The sequence below is a fragment of the Ursus maritimus genome, unplaced genomic scaffold, assembly GCF_017311325.1.
Source record: "Ursus maritimus isolate PB19 unplaced genomic scaffold, ASM1731132v1 scaffold_28, whole genome shotgun sequence".
Lineage (NCBI taxonomy): Eukaryota > Metazoa > Chordata > Mammalia > Carnivora > Ursidae > Ursus > Ursus maritimus.
In genome coordinates, this window is record NW_024425341.1 from 167,785 (window position 1) to 190,600 (window position 22,816).

Here is a 22,816-nt window from a genome sequence, read left to right on the forward strand (position 1 = left end):
TTTTTGAGAAACCATGCTGGCTTATAATAATTGTTGCATCCTTATTGTTCACTCTGTAACTATGCCTAGAATTAATACCAAGCTCACTAATCTACAGCATCCAGAGCTTACACTCTTTTCTAATATTAGAAAAATATATGCCTGTCTCCAATATTTCCTATGGCTTATAATTTTTCAGTAAAAATTGGGTGATTCAGCAGTCTCTTGGTAAATCTCACAGAATTGTAGAATAGAATTAATGTAGAAGTGAGACATTATTTACAGTTGATAGCTATTCATTACATCTTAATTTGCCCTGAGTTTTAGTTTCTTCTCATGAGTGTTTCATCTTTTAATATTAATTTGTGCAACAGAATACGACAAGACATATAAAACTCCTAGCTCTGGAGGAAAGACAACTGGGCAACGAGGATTCATGTTTCTTTCTTTTTAAAATTGGGATATAATTGACATTATAACATTATATTAGTGTCAGGTGTACAATATGATTCAATATTTATGTAAGAGGACTCATGTTTGAGAGTCACACAGGGAATTTTAGTGGAAGCCAAGGGGGTGCCAAAGGGCCTATCTCCCCCCTTTTCCCCACTCCAAGCTATTTATTTCTTTGAGATTTACACGAAACAGCAGTTTTCATCTCTGCCAGGCAGCAGTTTCATTCATTTATCAGCTATCTTGCCTCAAAATGCCCAAATTCCCAAACATAAAACATTTTCTCAAATATTCAGAAGTTAGGTGATTAGGGTGGAATTTTATTTTTTCATTTTCCAAATTAACAGATTTTTTTTTAACATTAAGTTTAGTAATGAGAACACATATGTATACACTAGGCACCATAAAGTAGTGATCGGCTTTTGCATTTTAGGGCAATAATTAACTTTTCAGTCCCTTTACCTTGATAAAAAGAGTTAGGAGTATGGGAATGTAAATTAAGTTTTGCGATTACTTCAAAACTTTTGTTCTTTCCCTGCTCAAAACCTCCTGATGAAGACAGTAGGCCTCCTAAGTTTCATAAACATCTTTGTGCAAACACAAGTTTTTACAGAAGTTAACGGAAGTGAGTAAGAGCTAACGATTTGACCTTCGAACACCTTAATCAATTACCCTGGCCAAATCTCTCACTGTGGGGCTTGAGGGTATCTTATTTATTTATTTATTTATTTATTTATTTATTTATTTATTTATTTAAATATTTTATTTATCTATGTGACAGAGAGACAGCCAGCGAGAGAGGGAACACAAGCAGGGGAGAGGGAGAGGAAGAAGCAGGCTCCCAGCCGAGGAGCCCGATGTGGGACTTGATCCCCGAATGCTGGGATTACGCCCTGAGCCGAAGGCAGACGCTTAACGACTGCACTACCCAGGCGCCCCGAGGGTATCTTTTTAATACAAGGGGGTGTATTGTGTTGTTTTGATTTTTAAAGGTATTATACAGTTGCATAAATAAGCAAATAAAAATATTCCCCTAAATGATTGAAATTTGTTAATTTATTTCTTTCTAAAGTTTGTACATTTACATATATCATATACATATTTTAAATCCTTCACTATTTTGCATGATTTCTATTACATAAAAACCACTTAAATCCAATAGATTTTGCTGTTGTAAAACAACAAATTATCCCCAACTTATAAAAACACAGTAACAGTTATATTCATAAACATTTACACACTAGAGAAAAGTACTATATATATGTCACAGCTTCTATACATATCAGGTGACTCGTCTACACGGTTTAGGTTTACTTCAGCAACAGTGAAATGGGTAATATTTATATACAACTATTTTAATAAAAAATAAAGCAATTGTAAAATGTAAACTTAATTTTCAAAATATTCTCTAAACACTTTAACAATATCCACATAAGTTACTGTTCCATTAAAAAGATGACCACCATAAATGCCATAATTTTCTAGGAGATGGCATTTCTTCAATCTGGTGGGTGATAATGAGGAACAGGTTTCCAGTACGTAGTTCAGTCCCACTAGCTTACCCAAGTCTGCTAATGCTGACAGTTTGGCCACTGAAAAGGAGTAGGCTGCTATTTTGTCACTAATTACTTTCACAATTTGCAGGGAGATATGGCACCAGGACTGCAATGAAACTGCAATGATTGGTGGAGAAAACTCTGAAGGTAAAGGAATGTTCCACACTGCCAATTAGTTTGAGTCACAGCAAATATAACCCAGTTACTAGGCTGGAAAAGTTAGAAGCTTGTTCTGTATTAAAGGATACATACTACCACCCTTCTACCCATCCTACAGTAATCAAGGCTGACAGTATTGGTTCTCCACTTACATAAATTTCTGTTCTAGAAATGGGCTCCTAAAACCTGAGGTAGAAGAGAATGCAGGGAGGCATTTAGGCCTTTACCCAACAGCTCTCATCTGAACTGAGCAGAAATGCGAAGCAATAAGCTTAGTGTTTCTTGACCCTTCCCACAGAATTGAAACAGTAACCATTTCCAGAAATCTGGATGCAAAGGCAAAGATATCATCTGTCCCTGGTTAGAGCTCAATGTGCCATCTTGTTTCTTGCAAAGGCAAAATATATGGTCTTGGCTTCAGTCAGCTAATTTTTAAAATACCTTTGTCATGTGTCACCCCCAGTGGCTCAGTAACTCTGAGTTGATATCTTTCCTCAGCAGGGTCAACCTGTTAGAACGGCTGGATTCCTAAAGCCGGGGAAATAGCATTGAAATCCAGGATGTACTTGCTGCTCAGTAGAAGCCCTAGTGGAGTGTAAGGCCAGAAGAGAGGCTCCTCTTTGCAGAGAGAATACATTCTCACCCTCTGTAGTGCCCTAGTATTCAGAGGTCAGAGCAAGGAGCCTCAGACCTACAGTACTGTCTTTAACTGAGCTTTCTGAATAGGACTCTCCTGGGGGCTTCTAAAGTCTTATCTATGTAAGCTCACGGGGAAATGGTAAGTGAAACCCCAAATTTCTCTCCACTAACCAACATTTTCAGGAATTGAAGTGAGGTGCTCTTTATAACACTATTACCCTGCAAAGGGAAATATATTTTAGCTAGGTTTCTTTTCATCTCCATCTTCACTGTCATTGCTTAACTGTTCAGCATACTTCAGTCTGAGCTTTCTCACCAGTACAGCTCAAAAGGGAGTGTGTACAGTTCACATCAATGCTTCCATGGTAAGTGCTTTGTTGTTTCTTCTCCATTTCCGTTCCTTTCTCAAAGGAATGATCTCCAGGGCAAGCAGCAATGCCACCCTAGAAAATAGTGAACATCAGCCTTCTAGAATGTCCCCATGCTCCTGCGGGGTGTTGGAGACCTGCTGCTTGTGGATTATAAGAAAGCCTTCAATTTGGTGGATGTGATAGGTACACCCTCACATATTTGTTAAAAATCCAATGCTTCTCAAAGTCAGACCCTAGAGCTCAAACTCCTCCCTAGCCCTTAGAAAACATTCCTGTGATGCAGCTTCCACTCCCTTCGTTCATCACCTCTTCTACATTCTGGCCCTTTGTGTTTTAAGTTTGTATAACTTAAAACATTCACTACGTGTACATGTGTGCAAGTGTATGTACACATGTGAGAGGCCAAGATGTGTAAGACTTTCCCCTTACACACCTACGGGGACAGTACACTGGTTCTGAATCTCTTAGGAGAAGAGGACTGACCACATGTACGTCTACCTTAAATGGAAGGCAACCAGCTCACACACTTCCCCTGGCAAGCCCCCTGACTTCAATTTGGTCTAAGTAGTCTCATTCTTATAGCTTAAAAAAGTATCCTAATGGCATTAAAAATCAATGTGCATATATACTCTCTATACAGTGGATATTATTATCCACGCCAAATGGTTACTTGGCTTTATAACCTACATGGCTTTATATTAAAAGTCCAAACATTTCAAATGATTAAGGCCCAAAATGAAACTTTATTTTTTCTACTCCTTTTGTATATACTTTCTGAATCAAATGGATGCTTTTGCAAATCACTATAATTTTTAGAAAGAAACATACTCTTGCGGAACAAAGACCCTGTTGATCAGTCACAGGGCCAGTTCACTGCACGTCTAGAACAGATTAGGAAATATGATATATTTGCAAAAATAGTTTGAGACTGTAGAATTAATTAAAAAACTCCAACGTAACTACCAACACACTACTGCAGACTGGAGCCGAAGATTAGTCTCCCACCCCACAACTCCAATTCTCTGAATCAGATACAAAGAATAGGAGACAGTACGTTTAAAAATATTCTGCACTCAACCACTCACTCACACATACTCAGTTGCTGCTTTAAATACACCAAACATGCTGGTTAATATACATTTAATCTCTAATTATCTATTTACATAGTGTAAGATAAGCAGTAAGCTCAAACAACTAAGGCCAGTGGCTCTTCTTTGGGGAGAGGCAGGAAGAGACCCAAGTATAAAAATATTAAAGTTTTAACCTGGTCCATAGCCTGCCCTGAAATTCTTCTACTTGTGACACTAGATGCTAATTTGTACAACTGCAAACCTAGAATATAGTACCTGATCTTGGGAAGCCCTGATATACTTTAACATTGTACTATTTCTTGAAAGTGAAGAGGGCGAGGAGGTGGTGCTAGAAGAGTGGTTTGATCTAGTGTAAAACAGACACAGGCACAAAAATGATACAGTGGGCACTTATTTAATTCTTCTGAAAGCTCTATTTTTCTGAACTAATTACAACAATAAAGAATGTGTGCTTTAAAGCATCACATTTTGTAATAAGCCCAAAATTGTCTGTTTGAGTTTATGGTTAAGTGCTCAGAATACTGAAGCTGTTAAGACTGCATAGGATGCCTGTTTTTTTTTTTCTTTCTGAATATATCAAATTATAATGAGCTATCCCTTTAAGTATGGTACACAGTACACTGAAATAGTTTCACAAAGTTAGTTCAGAGTCATTTTTGCCCTGGTGATTCAAAGATCAAAGATGGAATTTTCTAACATAAAATCTTATTAAAAATCTAATCAAAATATCATTTTAAGTTTAATAAAACAGTACCACTATATATACTCTCAATAACTGTATTATATAATCAATCCTATGAGGTTTTTACTTGCTTTTCATATCACACTGGTTATTAAAGATAAAAATAAATTTGATATACATATACCATATACTGATATACAGTCTACACATTGATACATATACATATACATACATACAACTATAAATACCCACAATACAACATTGGCAGGTGACAGAAAGCATTTTCTTTGATGCCTGACATACTATCTATATGAATATTCTCCAAAAGCCTGCAATACTACAGATACACACATAAATTACAAAGAATGAGCCAGGGAGATTTAAAGAAATTGTATATACAATTATTTAACTTGCAATATTTTCTTGCTGTTGCATTCAAGTCAACAAACTATCATGCAGATTCAAGTATTTACTGACATTCTCTCTATGAAGATGTTCTCTTTGCATGCAATGGGTGTTATTATCCTAAGCAGAATGCTGCCCACTTGGGTTTTGGATGCTGTAGGTACAAAAGGAGAATGGCAATGGCTTTGGACTTTAGTCCCCCTTTTAACAGTGAGACACTGAAAAGGAATCTGAGAGGAGAAGCAATGACAAAGCACCTCCCTATCACTTGTTGGGATTATTTTGTGGTGAACTACTGACCTGTCAAGTCCTCTAGGTAACTTGATAGTATAAGATGTCAAAAGGCTGACGGAAGTATCTGTTGACCCAAGACATACTGGTGGCCTGGCCTGGCAAACCTTTGGAGGAAGGTAGACCCAGAGACTCATCTGCCTAAAAAATGACTGATCTTTTTTTGTCAGAGTAACTTAGATGCTGAGGAAAGCAGATGCTATTTAAACCCAAAGTCACACTATTATTCATGAACTAAACTCTACTTTTAACAAGTCCTACGATGCCACTTTGGTTCTTTGTTTAACAAATGTTTAACATTACAATTGGAAAAAACCGTCATTTGAAAAGTGAAGAGATTGTTGGCTGCTGAAATTAAGGAAGGTAGCTATCAATGTGCAGAAAACTTGACCAGGTCCCTAAGAGCTAAGGTACACAAATTTGGCCTACAAGGCCCCAGAACTCCCTGTGAATTCGGCCTTAAAAAAGCCTAACTGATGACTACAAGGAAAGAAGCCAAAGGAATTAAAAATCCAATGACAGCTAACTATACTCAAGAAAGTCTTGCTAATAAGACAATAGAGAAAATTCTAAAAGGTCAAGTTTCTTCCCATTGTCTATGATTAGGCAGAGAAGAGTTAATAAAGCTCATACCCAATCAGGCCCTGCCTTACCTAAGCACAGCTTTTCAAGCTCTTTTACATCAGAAGGAGTAGCAGGTCAGGGCCAGCAGAAAACTGTCCCTTACTGCTGGTTATATAAATTCTTCTGCAGCCTCAGAAGCTCTGTGGTTTGGCCACAGGGTGAAATACAAACTCAAGAGATGACCTCTAGCTTGGCCCTGGAAAGCCAGCCACTTTTGCTCTTCTAGAATTAATCCCCTCATATTACTCCTGACTAGGACACAGTCCTCATTTTCTGAATTAGGATAACAGAGAAGCCTAGAGGGTCTTGCACAATTGCTTTCTACTTTTTTTTTTTACCTAAGATCAATAGCAACTATAGTGTTCCACCAGAGGACTCCTCCTACATATTAGTTTTACTAATGATTAATTAAAATACATGGAAGTATTGCTTGGTTTAATTAGGCATTGCTAAGAGTTATCAAAATGTTTCTAAAAAGCGCACTTCAAACAATGGCTATAGCCTGGCAATAAAATGATGACTCTGCATGCTAGTAATTAAGTTTGATTGCTAACAATGGATTTCTGACAATTCTTGTAAAAGTCAACATGCGAGGTGGGGGAACAAACCCCAAAAACACTCAAAGATTTTATACATGGGCCACTTCTATGGTCAATTTTGCAACAAGACTATCACTAAGGTGTTTTGATGGCTATCAAGATTTTCTGTACAAAAAATAATATTAAGTGATTTATGTGAAGGAGAATAATGATTTATCATATGGAGAGAAATCCCAAGGCTCCTGGTGCTGAGGTATGGGTGAGGAGTGGGGATGGGAAGAGGGGGAGTACCTTCAAGAGGAAAGGAGGAGGAGAGGTCCCCTGTACTGTGAACTAGGCAGCAGGCTTGGAATTGCCATGGAAGGAAATGTCTTCAATTTCTTCTGACTAGACACCACAGGAAAGAAATGATCACAAAGAAAAATGTGGTTGACTATAGGCAAGACTCAGAATCTAGTCAAACCAACGGTCATTTCCTCCTATTGGATAAACTCTTGGCCTAACAGGTGCAGTGACAACAGATAGGGCAGAGGTATTCTCAACCATCCCCTGCAGGTGGTCAACATCATGCCAGGGCAATCTGGGATCTTGGCTCACAAAAAAACCTTTTGCAGTTGTTTTTAAAGAGAAACTATGCAAACATAGTATACGGCAGCTTCAAAGTGTCCTTCTCATCCATTTATCCATTAGCATATACAGAAGTTCCTGTAGCTAGCATTAGTGAATCATATAATAGGAATAATGCTGTAGTGGTGCTGATGCTAACTGAGCATTTCAGAACTATTCTAAATGTCAGAAACACTGCAGCAAGGTACCATTTCATGTCTATTATATACTGTAAGTAAAATACACAGACATTCTATATACACAGACACAGTCACACTGTGGACAAACACATTCAAGCCCATCAGGGATGTTTATTTTTCTTCAGTTATTGAAGCTCAGAGATTATATAGTCTAGGTATTTCTCTCTGCTTGACATGAATATCTAGGCAGAAAACAAACAGGCTAATTATTCAGATTCAAGGAAGAAAGATGATTCCCTCATGGAAATCTTGGATTTGGTCAGAAGCTACAAAAATGAATCAGGTACACAGGGCCATATTGGTAACTACCTTGTTTGTTTTACGCTTTTGAAACATAAACTAAATTTATTCATTGCCTTTATGTAAACAAGACAGAGGGTTAGAGTGAATTTTTCAAAGGTGTGGCAAAATACTTATCACAAAACAAGCAGCTACAACCATAGCATGGGGTTTCTCTTTTCTGGGCACTAGCAAATATGGGCATTTATATAGGTAAAGGAAATAAATGTTAATAAATAATCTTGTGATTGCTGATACATCAGAGCAATATGCCACTAGAAACCACCATGGTTTAATAGCAGGTTTTCTCTAATTCACCAGAACTATGATATTCTTGCAGAGTCCCTGATTCTTTGGTCATAGTACCTTTAACTAATAAACTGGGTAGAACTAGAGCAAATATATATGGGAGGGAAAAGAGTATTCAAAGTGATTCCATTAGCTCTGAAGTCACGGAGATTATAGCTTTCAGGATCACAAATTTTCAAGTTTCAAAATCAAAAAGTTCTAACTCATAGAGGGCTCATTTTTCACTTGTTCTTCCTCTATAAGAGAATGTGCGGTTTATCATCCTAAGTTGCAAAAGGACCATCACTGGAACTAACTCATTACTGTAAGGTTAATAGAACTATTTTGAGAAGGGAGAAAATAATGATTTAAAATAAAGTACTTAGTTTTAGGAGAAAGTTCAGTAATAGCAGAGTGAATTGGCTATCAAAAAGACTGAGATAAGAATAAAGTGAGTAACCTTGCATATGCAACCAGTAGGTTCCTCAGTTTTCCAACCACAATTCATTCAAACAATTTATTACTTTCAGATTTATTTTAAAGAATCATTATTCATTGCATTGCTGAACTGCAGCTACTTTTTCCTGTCTTACTTTGTTTTGATTAAAAAAAGAACAAAAGGGGTTCCATTTTCAACATTATTTTGTTAGGAAGACCCCAATATTTTACAAACAGGAGATAACACCCTGCCTGAAATAACCTAATTCCTGAATGTCAGGGTATTGATAATAGAGATGATTCTGGATTCCTAGTCTAGACCCGGGGAGTGAGGTAACAATTTCCTGCACACAAACCACATGCCTACTGCTACAGTTCCCCAAGAGTCGATTATTGCCACTACCTTTTAGGAAACAAAATGAACTTGGTGTTGTCTTTCCACAAACTTCAATGGCAAAAGATTTCACTTCCTTTCTTTGGCTGAAATGAAATCAACACTTCAAGGAAGCTAATGCACTTCTTACGTTCTCTAGTCCTCCGATCTTCACACCTCCTACCCCTGCTTCCAGCAGGGTCAGAACTCCACAGTAAGTGCAAAGATGTATGCACACCTGCATCACGGTGGAACATCTTGATTCCCAGAACTGTAATTCTTAACTGAATTTCTGTGAGTGCTCAATTTCAGTTCTGTGACTGAGCAAGATTTCACATATAAAGGCTTATATTAACTCTGGCTAGAATTTGCTAAACTACCAAGTTTGTCCAGTTAAATGTCTCACACTGAGTTAAATTTTTTAACCTTAAAAAAATGTAATAGCTGATTCAAGAATACATAAAACAACTGAGCAGAGTGCAAACAAGAAAAAAACCAAAGGAAAAGTGACACACCACTCATTCTGAAATCATGATCCCTCCCCTTCACGAAAAAGGTGCATTAGTCATCAAGTAGCAAAACATCATCAAAGCGAAGAAATTAAGAGCAAAGAGACAATCAGTACAGAAACTAACAAAACTATACAATAGAAAAGGTTACTAATGCACCATTTAGTCACAGACTGTTTAAAAATATATTCACGGGTTTACCAGAAAGATCTTGAAAAACTCTATTTTGTTCCATGACCAGTACTTCCTGGTCACAGATGGATTCTAAGTAACTTTTTGCTTAATGCTTGGTGTTTCAGGTCGGTGATCTTTCCTCTCTGACACATTACGCTTGACTTTGGCTGTGACTGGGGATGAATCCGGGTTCAGCGAAGGACTTGAATGTGACTTCTTCAGTCCTGCAGCCTCACTTTCATTGTTACTCAGGAGCTCCTTGCCTCCTTCTTTTAGAATGCTGACATAAATTTCATAACGGGTTTTCTGGAGGGAAAGTCAGAGAAGAATGGTGGTCAGTACACTGTTAATAAATGCATGGAAGAATTGTGCTTCCTCAAATCCAGGCACAGGAATGGTAGAAGCTGGAGGAGCTATAACTTCTGGTTGTGGGCAATTAGATGGCTCCTATGGTATAGTCACTCGAGCTTCCCTCACAGGACCAAGGCCTTCACTTGAACCTAGCCTGGATATGGTTGTTTACTCTCTTTCCTACTCCCTGTAATTCTACAAAGACTCAACTTCAGGAATCAATCTACGGCGAATCTACTCTCCAGTCCCCTACAAGACCATAACACTTTCTAGAAGCTGCTCTGGGTTTCCCACCATTGCTTTTCTGTTAGTATTACCAATTTCTCAGAGTACTATAGTATAGCTTCTCACAAAACTTCAAATTATATTCTGATCCTTTTCTCATACTACAAATTTTTTTCATCATCAATTACTTCCTGAGTATCTGTTATGTTTTAAACAGCTCCTTGATTCTCCTATGTCTGTGTATCTTTGTCTAAAAATAACTGAAAGGAACACTGCAGAGATTTTTTTTTCCTCTAACCCTAATTGGTGATTTTTTTGTTTGTTTTTATCTGGGTCACTACAGAATATATGTATATACATCTTGCAAATTACAGATGGATCTCAGATTCTTGATTTGATAGATTCTAGCCAAATAAGCCTTTCACCATACTGCTTTGACACATGAAGCATTTATAGAAAGCCTGAAGTGTTTTATTTTTAAACAAAATGATGATAATGACATTCATATGGAGTGCTCATAAGCTAACTTCAGGTCATTAATACAATAATCATGTACATAATCAGTACATTATTATTCCTGTTTTACACTAAAAGAGATAGAAGCAGAAAGAAGTCCAAAGTCAGAGTTTGCAAAGAAGCTGGGATTTAAACTCAGGATATCTGACTCCAGAACTCACTGTCTGAAGATGTATTTCCTCCCTGGATATGAAAATATATACATGTATATTTTAGGATAACTATTCTGACAGATGTTGTTGGTTTAGTCACTTAAAAGGCATTCCCAATCCCCCCATTCCTGTGTTCCTCCCAATACAAAGGTTCCTCCCACGGTAAAACATGAATACTTTCCTAGCCCTTCTTGCAGCTAAGATGGGTCATGTGACAATCCTGCCAATGTGATGTAGGAGAAATCTATTGGGCAGCTTCTGGGAAAGTGATTTTGCTTTCTGATAAAGGGGCCAGGCTTTAGAGGAGAAACTACTGGTACAAGCCCCTTTCACTTTTATTTCTTCCTTGACATGGATATGATTGCTTAAACTGCCCCCATGACATAGTCAGGGCAGCAAGCAGAAAGACAAAAGGACCAGATGCTAGTTGAAGAAAAATGGAAAGACAGAAAGAATGTGGGTTTCTTGATGATACGATGAGCTGGGTCCAACTCTAAGATTCCCTACTATCTCTGAATATCTTGTTAGTACGAATAATAAATATTCTTAGGGTTTAAGCCACTGTTCATCAGGCATTGTCAGATGCAGCTGAAAGCATTACTAACTGATATACATTCCAATTTTAATAAAGTAACAAAATAAAAGAATAAAATACTAAGCCTATCTCAGAAAGTTACGAAAGGGCTTAATAAGGGCATTTGCTAATAAAAAATGTCATGTCATCAATATTACACATTAGTCAATGCATCAGTGAACTCAGGGGACTGAACTAGACAATATCCAAAGGGCATACTAATTCTAGAGTCCTATTCATTCTAAAAATTTATTATTTCAATCTGTCTCTAAGCTACCTTGGTGGCAAGATTAAAGTACAGGAAGAACTACTCCCAATATGAACAACCTTTAGTAAAATGATCCAAAGTCAGTTTAAAAATAGATTCAGAAAGCCAGTAGAAGGCATACTATTTCATGAAGCTAGGACATTTATGCAATGAAAGGGGTATGAAAGACCATTTTTTGAGATGACTTGAAAGGGGACAAAAGGAAGGTGATAGGGCCAATTTTCTACTAGTCTTTGAAGAAATTGATGCTACTGGGAAAATTCACCTGAAAAATACCATTTCAAACACTCACTCTACAGCTTTAGTGGTAAAGCTATTGTCTCAAATAAATTACATCAGTGTGTCAGTCAACAATCAAAAGGAATAACACCGAAGAGTGGAAGCACATGAATCATCAGATAAAAAGACAAAGCAAAGCAAAGAATGAAAAGGGACCAGAAAATGAAGTGTTCAGTTGTTGTTAAGAGAAATAAGGAAAAGGAAATTGATGGGTGTTTATAAACTTCCAAATGGCTGTACTGTTTCTCTGTTAAAAAGGTTTACAGGGACAGAGGCTACTAAACCCAGTGATGCAGCTTTGCTTTCAGCCTTCTCTAAAATTAAACTAAATGCATCTTCAAAATATTTTAGGACATCTTTAATCTTAGAATTATTCAGTGGGTATTGGTTTCAGCCATATTCTTCTGAGATTATAGATTCATCTAAATATGTAAACCTCTATCTTTGTGGCTTAGGGGTAAGAAAAAAGATTGTCTCTGGGTAAAGAAAAACAGCTCTGCGTGAAGCCCTGAAGAGCAATGGAAATGAATTAACTTTAAAAAGTCTCTTCTTGAGGCACCTGGGTGGCTCAGTCAGTTAAGCGTCTGCCTTCGGCTCAAATCATGAGCCCAGGGGCCTGGGATTGAGTCCCGCATCGGGCTCCCTGCTCAGTGGAGAGCCTGCTTCTCCCTCTCCCTCTGCCATTCCCCCAGCTTCTGCTCTCTGGCTCTTCCTATCTCTCTGTCAAATAAATAAATAAAATCTTAAAAAAATAAAATAAAATAAAAAATCTCTTCTTCAGGGAAGGAAAAATAAAATGAGATAAAAACAGAGAGGGAGGCAAACCATAAGAGACTCTTATTTTTTTAAAGATTTATTTATTTATTATTTATTTATTTATTTGAGAGAGAGAGAGAGAGAGTGGGGGAAGGGGCAAAGGAGAAAGAGTCCTGAAGCAGTCTCCCTGCTGAGTGTGGAGCCTGATGTGGGGCTGGATCCCAGGACTCTGAGATCGTGACCTGAGCTGAAATCAAGAGTCAGCCACCTGACGTCAGCCAACTGACGGAGCCACCCAGGCACCCCAAGGGACTCTTAACTATAGGGAACAAACAGGGTTGCTGGAGGGGAGGTGGGTGAGGAGTGAGGTGAAGGGCATTAAGGAAGGCACTTGATGTAATGAGCACTGGGTGTTATAAGCAACTGACTCACTATATTCTACTCCTGAAACTAATAATACACTATATGTTAACTAAATTGAATTTAAACAAAAAAAATTTTTAAAGTCTCTTCATTGATATCTCCTTTTACTCTCCTTTTTTCAGGGCGAGAAAATCATACTTTTTCCTAACTATGCAACCATGTGGTATCTTTGGAAGGGTTTATTTTCTTTTTTCCTTTCTTTCCTTTCCTTCCCTTCCTCCCTTCCTTCCTTCCTCCCTTCCTTTCTTAGAAGACACAATTCTTATCTCTTTTTCTAAAACCAACTATGAGATTTAAGTTTGAAGTTAAAGCTGGGGGAGAGAGGAAGATGGAGCAATAGGAAGATCCTGAGCTCACCCCCTCTCAAAAACATACAAAGGGCACAAATACATGTAGTACAATTCACTCTGAGAAAGATCTAAAAACTAGCACAACTCTTTACAGCTTAAGATAGGAAGAAAAAGCCACACAGAGAAGGGCAGGAAGGGCAAAGTTATGGTCAGGAACTAAACCCCTGACATAGTGACACACAAGTGGCAGGACTATTACAGGAATGGAGGTCCTCCCTGAGAATTGTGGGATTTAGCCCCTATATTGTGCACTTCCCCTGGAGGTATACACTGGGAAGATGAACCCCTAGAACATCTGGCTTTGAAAATCAAGTGAGTCTTAACTCTGGGAGAGCCAGAAATGGAGACTCCACTCTTAAAGGGCCTATGCACAATATCACTTGCTCTGAGACCCAGCACAGAAGCAGCCGTTTGAAAGCACTTCAGCTATACACAAAGGACATTTACTGAATAATTTTAGGGCATGTGCTGGAGGTTCAGGGATTTATAGGAACATTCTCTAGGAATGGAAGTGTGGGCAGGTGCCATTTTTCTTGCCCTCCTTCAGCCTAGCAGGCCTGATTGGCAGGTGCTCTTCCAAAGCAGCTCTCCACCACCCCTGCAATACCTGGCAGGTAGCATCAGCCAGGACCAGTGCCCCTCCAAAGCAACTACTGGCCCAGGGAGGGGGACCAGCCCTGCCCACAAGCACCCCCACAATGGTCACCTGGGCCTTGCAGACAGCCACACCAGGTACTAATCCCACCCCCACTACACTTGTAACTGGGGGTCACACCTGGCCTCAAAGCCAGCCACAACAGGGGCTATCCCCACCCACCAGCATGCCTGTAGCAGCTGCAGCTGGACCTCTCAGCCCGTCCTATACACCAGTACATCTGCAGTAGTCACGATCCACATTGCAGCCAGCATGGCAAGGGGCTAGCTCCACCTATGAGCACTCCTGAAGCAGTGTGGCCAGTGACAAAAGGGGAGCACATGCGGCCCACACAGGGGACACCCCTAGAGTGCCTGGTTCTGGTGATCAGGAGAATTGCTGGTATCCACAGGATACCTTCTATATAAGGCCACTACCTTCAAGATGAGGAAATGTAGCTGACCTACCTAATACCTAGAAACAAACACAGAGAGTTAGACAAAATAGAGGAATATGCTCCAAATGAAAGAACAAGACAAAACCTCAGAAAAAGAACTAAATGAAATGAAGAAAAGCAATCTACCTGATAAAGATGCTCATCAGACTTGGGAGAAGAGTGGATGAACTCAGTGAGATCCTCAACTAAGAGATAGAAAATATTAAAAAGAAACAAATCAGACTGAAGAGTACAATAATGGAAATGAAAAATATACTACAGGGAATGATCAGCAGGTTAGAAGATACAGAAGAATGGATCAGAGATCTAGAAGACAAGGTAATTGAAATAATCTAAACTGGACAGCAAAAAAAAAAAAATTGAAAATAAAATGAGGATAGGTTAAGGGATCTCTGGGACAACATCAAATGTACCAACCTTTGCATTACAGGGGCCCCAGAAGGCAAAGAGATAAAGGAGCCGAAAACTTATTTGAAGAAATAGTAGCTGAAAACTTCCCTAACTTGGGGAAGGAAACAAACATTCAAGTCCAGGAAGAGAAAAGTGCTCCAAACATGATGAACCAAAAGAGGTCCACACCAAGACATACAATAATTAAAAGGTCAAAAATTAAAGATAAAAGCGATCTTAAAAGTAACAAGAGAAAAGTAACTAGTAATATACAAGGGAACACTCATATGACTCTCACCTGATTTTTAAGCAGAAACTTTCTGGGCCAGGTTGACTAGCAACATGAGCAAGTATTATCATGTCTGGTTTAAACCATGATTCTCTTCCTGGGGCTAGGCATAACGACTTCCTCAATGAAAATCACAGTTCTGTTACCATGAAAGGGGATGCTAGGGAGGCAGCACACAGTGACTGCACAGTACCATACATCAAATTCTTTGGCCAACATTGACCATTTGAACACGATCATCATGTTTTTGTTCTCTAAACTTGTACATCAGATAGTTTAAAAGCAATTTACAAATACACTCCCTGTTGATTCTCTGCTTGCCTTACACACTAGCTTTAACTTAGCTTTTTAAAATGTTTATTTTTAAAGTATAGCTGACATACAATATTAGTTTCAGTTGTACAACACAGCAATTTGATATTTCTATGTTACAAAATGCTCACCGTGATTTAAGCACCATTAACACCTGTCACCAGTTATATCATCTTATTGACTATATTCCCTCTGTTGTACTTTACATCCCAGTGACTTATTTTATAACTTGTTTGTACCTCTTAATCCCCTTCACCTATTTCACCCATCCCTGTACCCCCTACCCATCAGACAACCACCAGTTTTTCTCTGTATTTATGATTCTTTTTCTGTTTTGTACTTTTGCTTCTTAAATTCCACATAAAAGTGATGGTGTCTTTGACTTATTTTACTTAACATAATACCCTCTAGTTCCATCTTTGTGATCACAAATGGCAAGATCGCAATCTTTTTTATGGCTGAATGATATTCCATTGCGCACGTGTGCGTGTATGTGTGTGTGTGTTCACACACTATATCTTCTTTATCCACTCATCCATCGGTGGGCACTTAGGTTGCTTCCACACCTTGGCTATTGTAAATAATGCTCCAATACATACAGAGGTGCATGTATCTTTCAAATTAGTGCTTTGTTTTCTTAGGAAACTCCATACCGTTTTCCACAGTGGCTGTACCAGTTTTCATTCCCATCAGCAAGCAGTACAGAAGGGTTCCCTTTTCTCTACATCCTCCCAATACCTGTTACTTCTTGTCTTTTTGATATTAACTATTCTGACTGATGTGAAAGTAATTTCTCATTGTGCTTTCTATTTGCATTTCCCTGATGATTAGTGATATTGAACATTTTTTCATGTGACTGTTGGCCATGTGTATGTCTTTTTTGGAAAAATGTCTATTCAGGTCATTTGTTCATTGTTTAACTGAGTTGTTTGTTTTTTTGGTGTTAAGTTGTATGTGTCCTTCACATATTTTGGACATTAACCCCTTACTGGATATATCATTTGCAGATATCTTCTCCCATTCTTTTCATTTTGTTGATAATTTCCTTTGCTGTGCAAAAGCTTTTTATTTTGGTGTAGTTATTTTTGCTTTTCTTCCCCTTGCCTGAATAGACATAGTCAAACAAATGTTACTAAGACCGATGTCCAGATTTAATGCCTGTGTTTCCTTTTGGGAGCTTTATGATTTCAGTTATTACATTTAGGTTTTTATTTTGTATATGATGTAAGAAAGTGGTCCAGTTTCACTCTTTTGTATGTAGTTGTCCAGTTTACCAAAACCATTTATTAAAAAGACCTCCTTACCCCATTGTATATTTTTTTCCTCCTTTGTTGAAGATTAATTGATCATGCAAGTGTGGGTTTATTTACGAGCTCTTTATTCTGTTCATTGATCTATGTGTCTATTTTGTGTCAGTACCACACTGTTTTGATTACTACAGCTTTGTAGTATATTTTCAAATCTGGGATTGTGACACCTCCAAGCTTTGTTCTTTCTCAAGATTGCTTTGGCCATTTGGGGTCTTTCCTGGTACCATATAAATTTTACTATTATTTGTTCTATTCCTGTGAAAAATGCTATTGGTATTCCAATATGGAATTCATCGTATCTGTAGACTGCATCGGGCAATACTGACATATTAACAATTCCTTAACAATTAATTTCTCCAATCCATGAGCATTACATATCTTATTTGTGTCATTCAATTTCTTTCATGAATGTCTTATTAGTTTTCAGAGTAGATTTTTCCTCTCCATTAAATTTATTCTTAGGTATTTTATTTTATTTTAGTCTTTTTGATGCAATTGCAACTGGGAGCTCTTTTTTTTTTAATTCTCGTTTCTGCTAGTTTTTTATTAGTGTATAGAAACACAATGGGTTTTTTCGTACATTAATTTTGCATCCTGCAACATTACTGAATTTATTTATTGGATCCAGTAGTGTTTTGGCAGAGTCCAGAGTATACAGTATCATGTAATCGGCAAATAGTGAAAATTTCACTTCTTTCTTACCAACTTAGAAGCTTTTATTTCTTTACTTTTTTTAAATAATATTTTTATTATATTATGTTATTCACCATACAGTACATCCCTGGTTTTGATGTAAAGTTCAATGATTCATTAGTTGCGTATAACACCCAGTGCACCATGCAATAGTGCCCTCCTTACTACCCATCACCAGCCTATTCCATTCCCCCACCCCTCTTCCCTCTGAAGCCCTCAGTTTGTTTTTCAGAGTCCATAGTCTCTCATGCTTCATTCTCCCTTCTGATTACCCCCCTTTCTTTATCCCTTTCTTCTCCTACCAATCTTCCTAGTTCTTATGTTCCATAGATGAAAGAAACCATATGATAATTGTCTTTCTCTGCTTGACTTATTTCACTTCGCATTATCTCCTCCAGACCGTCCATGTTGCAGCAAATGTTGAGAAATTGTTCTTTCTGATAGCTGAGTAATATTCCATTGTATATAACAACCACATCTTCTTAATCCAGTCATCTGTTGAAGGGCATCTCAGCTTCTGCCATGATTTAGCTATTGTGGACAATGCTGCTATGAACATTGGGGTGCATACAGCCCTTCTCTTCACTACGTCTGTATCTTTGAGGTAAATACCCAGTAGTGCAATGGCTGGGTCATAGGGTAGCTCATTTCTTAACTTTTTTAGGGACCTCCACACTGTTTTCCAGAGTGGCTGCACCAACCTGCATTCCCACCAACAATGTAGGAGGGATCCCCTTTCTCCACATTCTCTCCAGCAATTGTTGTTTCTTGCCTTGTCAATTTTTGCCATTCTAACTGGTGTAAGGTGGTATCTTAGTGTGGTTTTGATTTGAATTTCCCTGATGGCTAATGATTTTGAACATTCTTTTCAAGTGTCTGTTAGCCATTTGTATGTCATCATTGGAAAAGTGTCTGTTCATATCTTCTGCCCAGTTTACGATTTTTATTTGTTTCCTGTGTATTGAGTTTGAGAAGTTCTTTGTAGATCTTGGATACCAGTCTTTTATCTGTAGATCATTTGCAAATATATTTTCCCATTCCGTGGGCTGCCTCTTAGTTTTTTTTTTGACTGTTTCCTTGGCTGTGCAGAAGCTTTTTATCTTGATGAAGTCCCACAAGTTCATTTTATCTTTTGTTTCTCTTGCCTTTGGAGATGTATCATGAAAAAGGTTGCTGTGGCTGATGTCGTAGAGGTTGCCGCCTATGCTCTCCTCTAGGATTTTGATGGATTCTTGTCTCACATGGAGGTCTTTCATCCATTTGGAGTTTATCTTTGTGTATGGTGTGATAGAGTGGTCAAGTTTCATTCTTTTGCATGTAGCTGTCCAATTTTCCCAGCACCATTTCTTGAAGAGACTATCTTTTTTCCACTGGATGTTTTTTCCTGCTTTACCAAAGATTAGTTGCCCAAAGCGCCAAGGGTCCATTTCTGGGCTCTCTATTCTGTTCCATTGGTCTATGTGTCTGTAGTTGTGCCAGTACCACGCTGTCTTTGTGATCACGGCTTTGTAGTACAGCTTGAATTCTGGCATTGTGAAGCCCCCAGCTTTGTTTTTCCTTTTCAACAAATCCTTGGCGATTCGGGGCCTTTTCTGGTTCCACACAATTTAAGGGCTGTTTGTTCCAGTTCTTTGAAAAATGTCATTGGTATTTTGATCAGGATAGCATTGAAAGTGTAGATTGCTCTGGGTAACATGGACATTTTAAACATGTTAATTCTTCCGATCCATGAGCATGGAACATTTTTCCATCTTTTTGTGTCTTCTTCAATGTCTTTCAAGAGTGATTTGTAGTTTCTAGAATATACAACCTTTACATCTCTGGTTAAGTTAATTCCAAGGTAACGTATGGTTTTTGGTGCTATTGTAAGTGGATGGACTCCCTAATTTCTCTTTCTTCAGTCTCATTATTCGTGTATAGAAATGCACCTGATTTCTGAGCATTGATTTTGTATCCCGCCACATTACTGAATTGCTCTATAACTTTTGGTAGTTTGGGGGTGGATTCTTTTGGGTTTTCCATATAGAGTATCATGTCATCTGCGAAGAGAGACAGTTTGACTGCTTCTTTGCCGATTTGGATACCTTTTATCCCTTTTTGTTGTCTGATTGCTGTTGCAAGGACTTCTAGTACTATGTTGAATAATAATGGCAAGAGTGGGCATCCTTGCCGTGTTCCTAATCTTAAGCGAAAGATTTCCAGCTTTTCCCCATTGAGAATGATATTTGCTGTAGGCTTTTCATAGACGGTTTTTATGAGATTGAGGAATGTACCCTCTATCCCTACACTCTGAAGGGTTTTAATCAGGAAAGGATGCTGTATCTTGTGAAATGCTTTTTCTGCATCTATTGAGAGGATCAAATGATTTTTGGCATTTTTCTTGTTGATATAATCTATCACCCTGATATATTTGCAAATGTTGAAACACCCTTGCATCCCAGGGATGAATCCCACTTGGTCATGATGGATAATCCTTTTAATGTACTGTTGGATTCTATTAGCAAGGATCTTGTTGAGAATTCTGGCATCTATATTCATCAGGCAAATCAGCCTGTATTTCCTTTTTTTTTTTAAAGATTTTTATTTACTTATTTAACATAGAGACAGCCAGCGAGAGAGGGAACACAAGCAGGGGGACTAGGAGAGGAAGAAGCAGGCTCCCATGGAGGGGCCTGATTCGGGGCTCGATCCCAGAACGCTGGAATCATGCCCTGAGCCAAAGGCAGACACTTAACGACTGTGCTACCCAGGCGCCCCTGTAATTTTCCTGTTTGATGGGGTCTTTGCCTGGTTTGGGGATCAAGGTAATATTGGCCTCATAGAATGATTTTGGTAGCTTTCCTCGTTTTTTTTTTTTTTTTGGTAGTGTGTGTGTGTGAAATAGCTTGAGAATAGGTATTATTTCTTCTTTGAATGTTTGGTAGAATTCCCCAGGAAAACCACCAGGCCCTGGCGTTTTGTTTTTTGGGAGTTTTTAAATCACTGTTTCAATCTCTTCATAATTAAATGGCCTGTTTAAAAAATCAATTTCTTCCTGTTTCAGTCTTGGTAGTTTATAGGTTTCCAGGAAGGCCTCCACCTCTTCCGGATTGCTTAATTTATTGGCATAAAGCTGTTGATAATCTTCTAATAATCCTTCCTATTTCATTGGTGTTCGTTGTGACCTCTCCCTTTTCATTCATAATTTTATTAATTTGGGTCCTGTCTCTATTCCTTTGGGTAAGTCTTGCCAGTGGTTTGTCAATTTTATTTCTTCTTTCAAAGAACGAATAATAATCTGGGTCCTTTCTCTTTTCTTTTGGATAAGTCTTGCCAGTGGTCTGTCAATTTTATTGATTCTCTCAAAGAACCAGCTTCTAGTCCTGTTGATCTGTTCTACTGTACTTCTGGTTTCTGCTTGATTGATTTCAGCTCTAATTTTGGTCAACTGCTTCCTCGTGCGTGGATTAGGCCTGTCCCTCTGTTGCTGTTCCAGCTTCTTGAGGTGAGAATATAAAAACTGCATTTTAGATTTTTCTATTCTTTTGAGTGAGGCTTGGATGGCTATGTATTTCCCCCTTAGGACTGCCTTTGCAGTATCCCATAGGTTTTGGACCATTGTGTTTTCATTCTCGTTGGTCTCCATAAATTGTTTAAATTGATTTTTGATTTCCTGGTTTATTGAATCATTCTTGAGCAGGATGGTTCTTAGTCTCCAAGTGTTTGAGTTTCTTCCAAATTTTTCCTTGTGGTTGAGTTCCAATTTCAGAGCGTTGTGGTCTGAGAATATGCAGGGGATAATTTCAATCTTTTGGTATCGGTTGAGACCTGTTTTGTGTCCCAGAACATGGTCTATTCTTGAGAATGTTCCATGGGCATTCAAATAGAATGAGTATTCTTTTGTTCTGGGGTGTAGTGTTCTATATATATGTATGAGGTCCAACTCCTCCAATATGGCATTCAAAGCTCTTGTTTCTTTGTTGATTTTCTGCTTAGGTGATCTATCTATTGCTGTGGAGTGTTGAGGTCCCCTACTATTAACGTATTTTTATCTATATGTCTCTTTATTCTGGTTAAGAGTTGGCTTGTGTATCTTGCTGCTCCCCTGTTGGGGGCATATATATTTATAATTGTCATATCCACTTGTTGGATACATCCTTTAAGAATAATATAGTGCCCTTCTGTGTCTCTAACTGTAATCTTTAGTTCAAAAACCAGTCTGTCTGATATGAGAATTGCCATCCCAGCTTTCTTTTGAGGTCCATTGGCGTGAAAGATGGTATTTCATCCCTTTACTTTCAGTCTGGATGTATCTTTGGGTTCAAATGAGTCTCTTGTAGACAGCAAATGGATGGGTCATGTCTTTTTATCCAATCTGCAACCTTGTGGCTTCTTATGGGAGCATTTAGGCCATTTACATTGAGACTGAATATTGAGAGATATGATTTTAATGATGTCATGTTGCCAGTAAAGTCTTTGTTTCTATAGATTGTAACTTCCTGTTCTGTATCATTCTTGGGGCCTTTTTACTTTTATAGAACCCCCCTTAATATCTCCTGTAGGGCTGGTTTCATGGTTACGAAATTGGTCAGTGTCTGGAGATTCTGGAAGGTCTTTATCTCTCCATCCATTCTGAATGACAGCCTTGCTGGATAAAGGATCCTTGGCTGCATGTTTTTCTCTGAAAGGCTTTAAAAATGCCCCCCCAACCCTTTCTCTCATTCCAGGTCTGTGTAGACAGGTCTGACGTAATTCTGATATCTTTGCCTTGGTACGTGAGAAATTTCTTTGCCCTGGCCGCTCTCAATACTGAATCCTTGGATCTAATATTTGCGAATTGCACTATGATGTGACGTGGCATAGGTCAGTCGTGGTTGAGCTTGGGAGGGGGTCCTCTCTGCCTCTTGGACACGAATGCTTGTTTCCTTTGCCTGATTAGGGAAGTTTTCAGCTACAATTTGTTCAAATATCTCTTCTAGAGCTCTCTTTTTCTCCACAGCCTTGGGGATGCCAATGATTCTGACATTGGAACGTTTCATTGAGTCAGTAATCTCCCGTAGCCTACATTCTTGAGATTGGATTTTTTTAGCCAAGTTTCTATTTTAGCTTTCTCTTCTACTAACCCATCCTCCAGTTTTTCGATACATTCTTCTGCCTCATTCACCCTGGCCGTCAGAGCATCTAGTTTTGACTGCATTTGGC

General features: G+C 38.4%; 1 protein-coding gene across 1 annotated transcript in view; it reads right to left on the reverse strand.

Moving 5' to 3' along the window:
- Positions 1-1,468: 1,468 nt before the first annotated feature.
- Positions 1,469-22,816, reverse strand: part of PSD3 (pleckstrin and Sec7 domain containing 3) — a 456,859-nt gene continuing 435,511 nt past the window's right edge. The window contains exon 14 of the mRNA XM_040643183.1: positions 1,469-9,962. Coding sequence (XP_040499117.1) covers positions 9,747-9,962 — 216 coding nt within the window. The 3' untranslated portion in view covers positions 1,469-9,746. The remainder of the gene's footprint in view (positions 9,963-22,816) is intronic.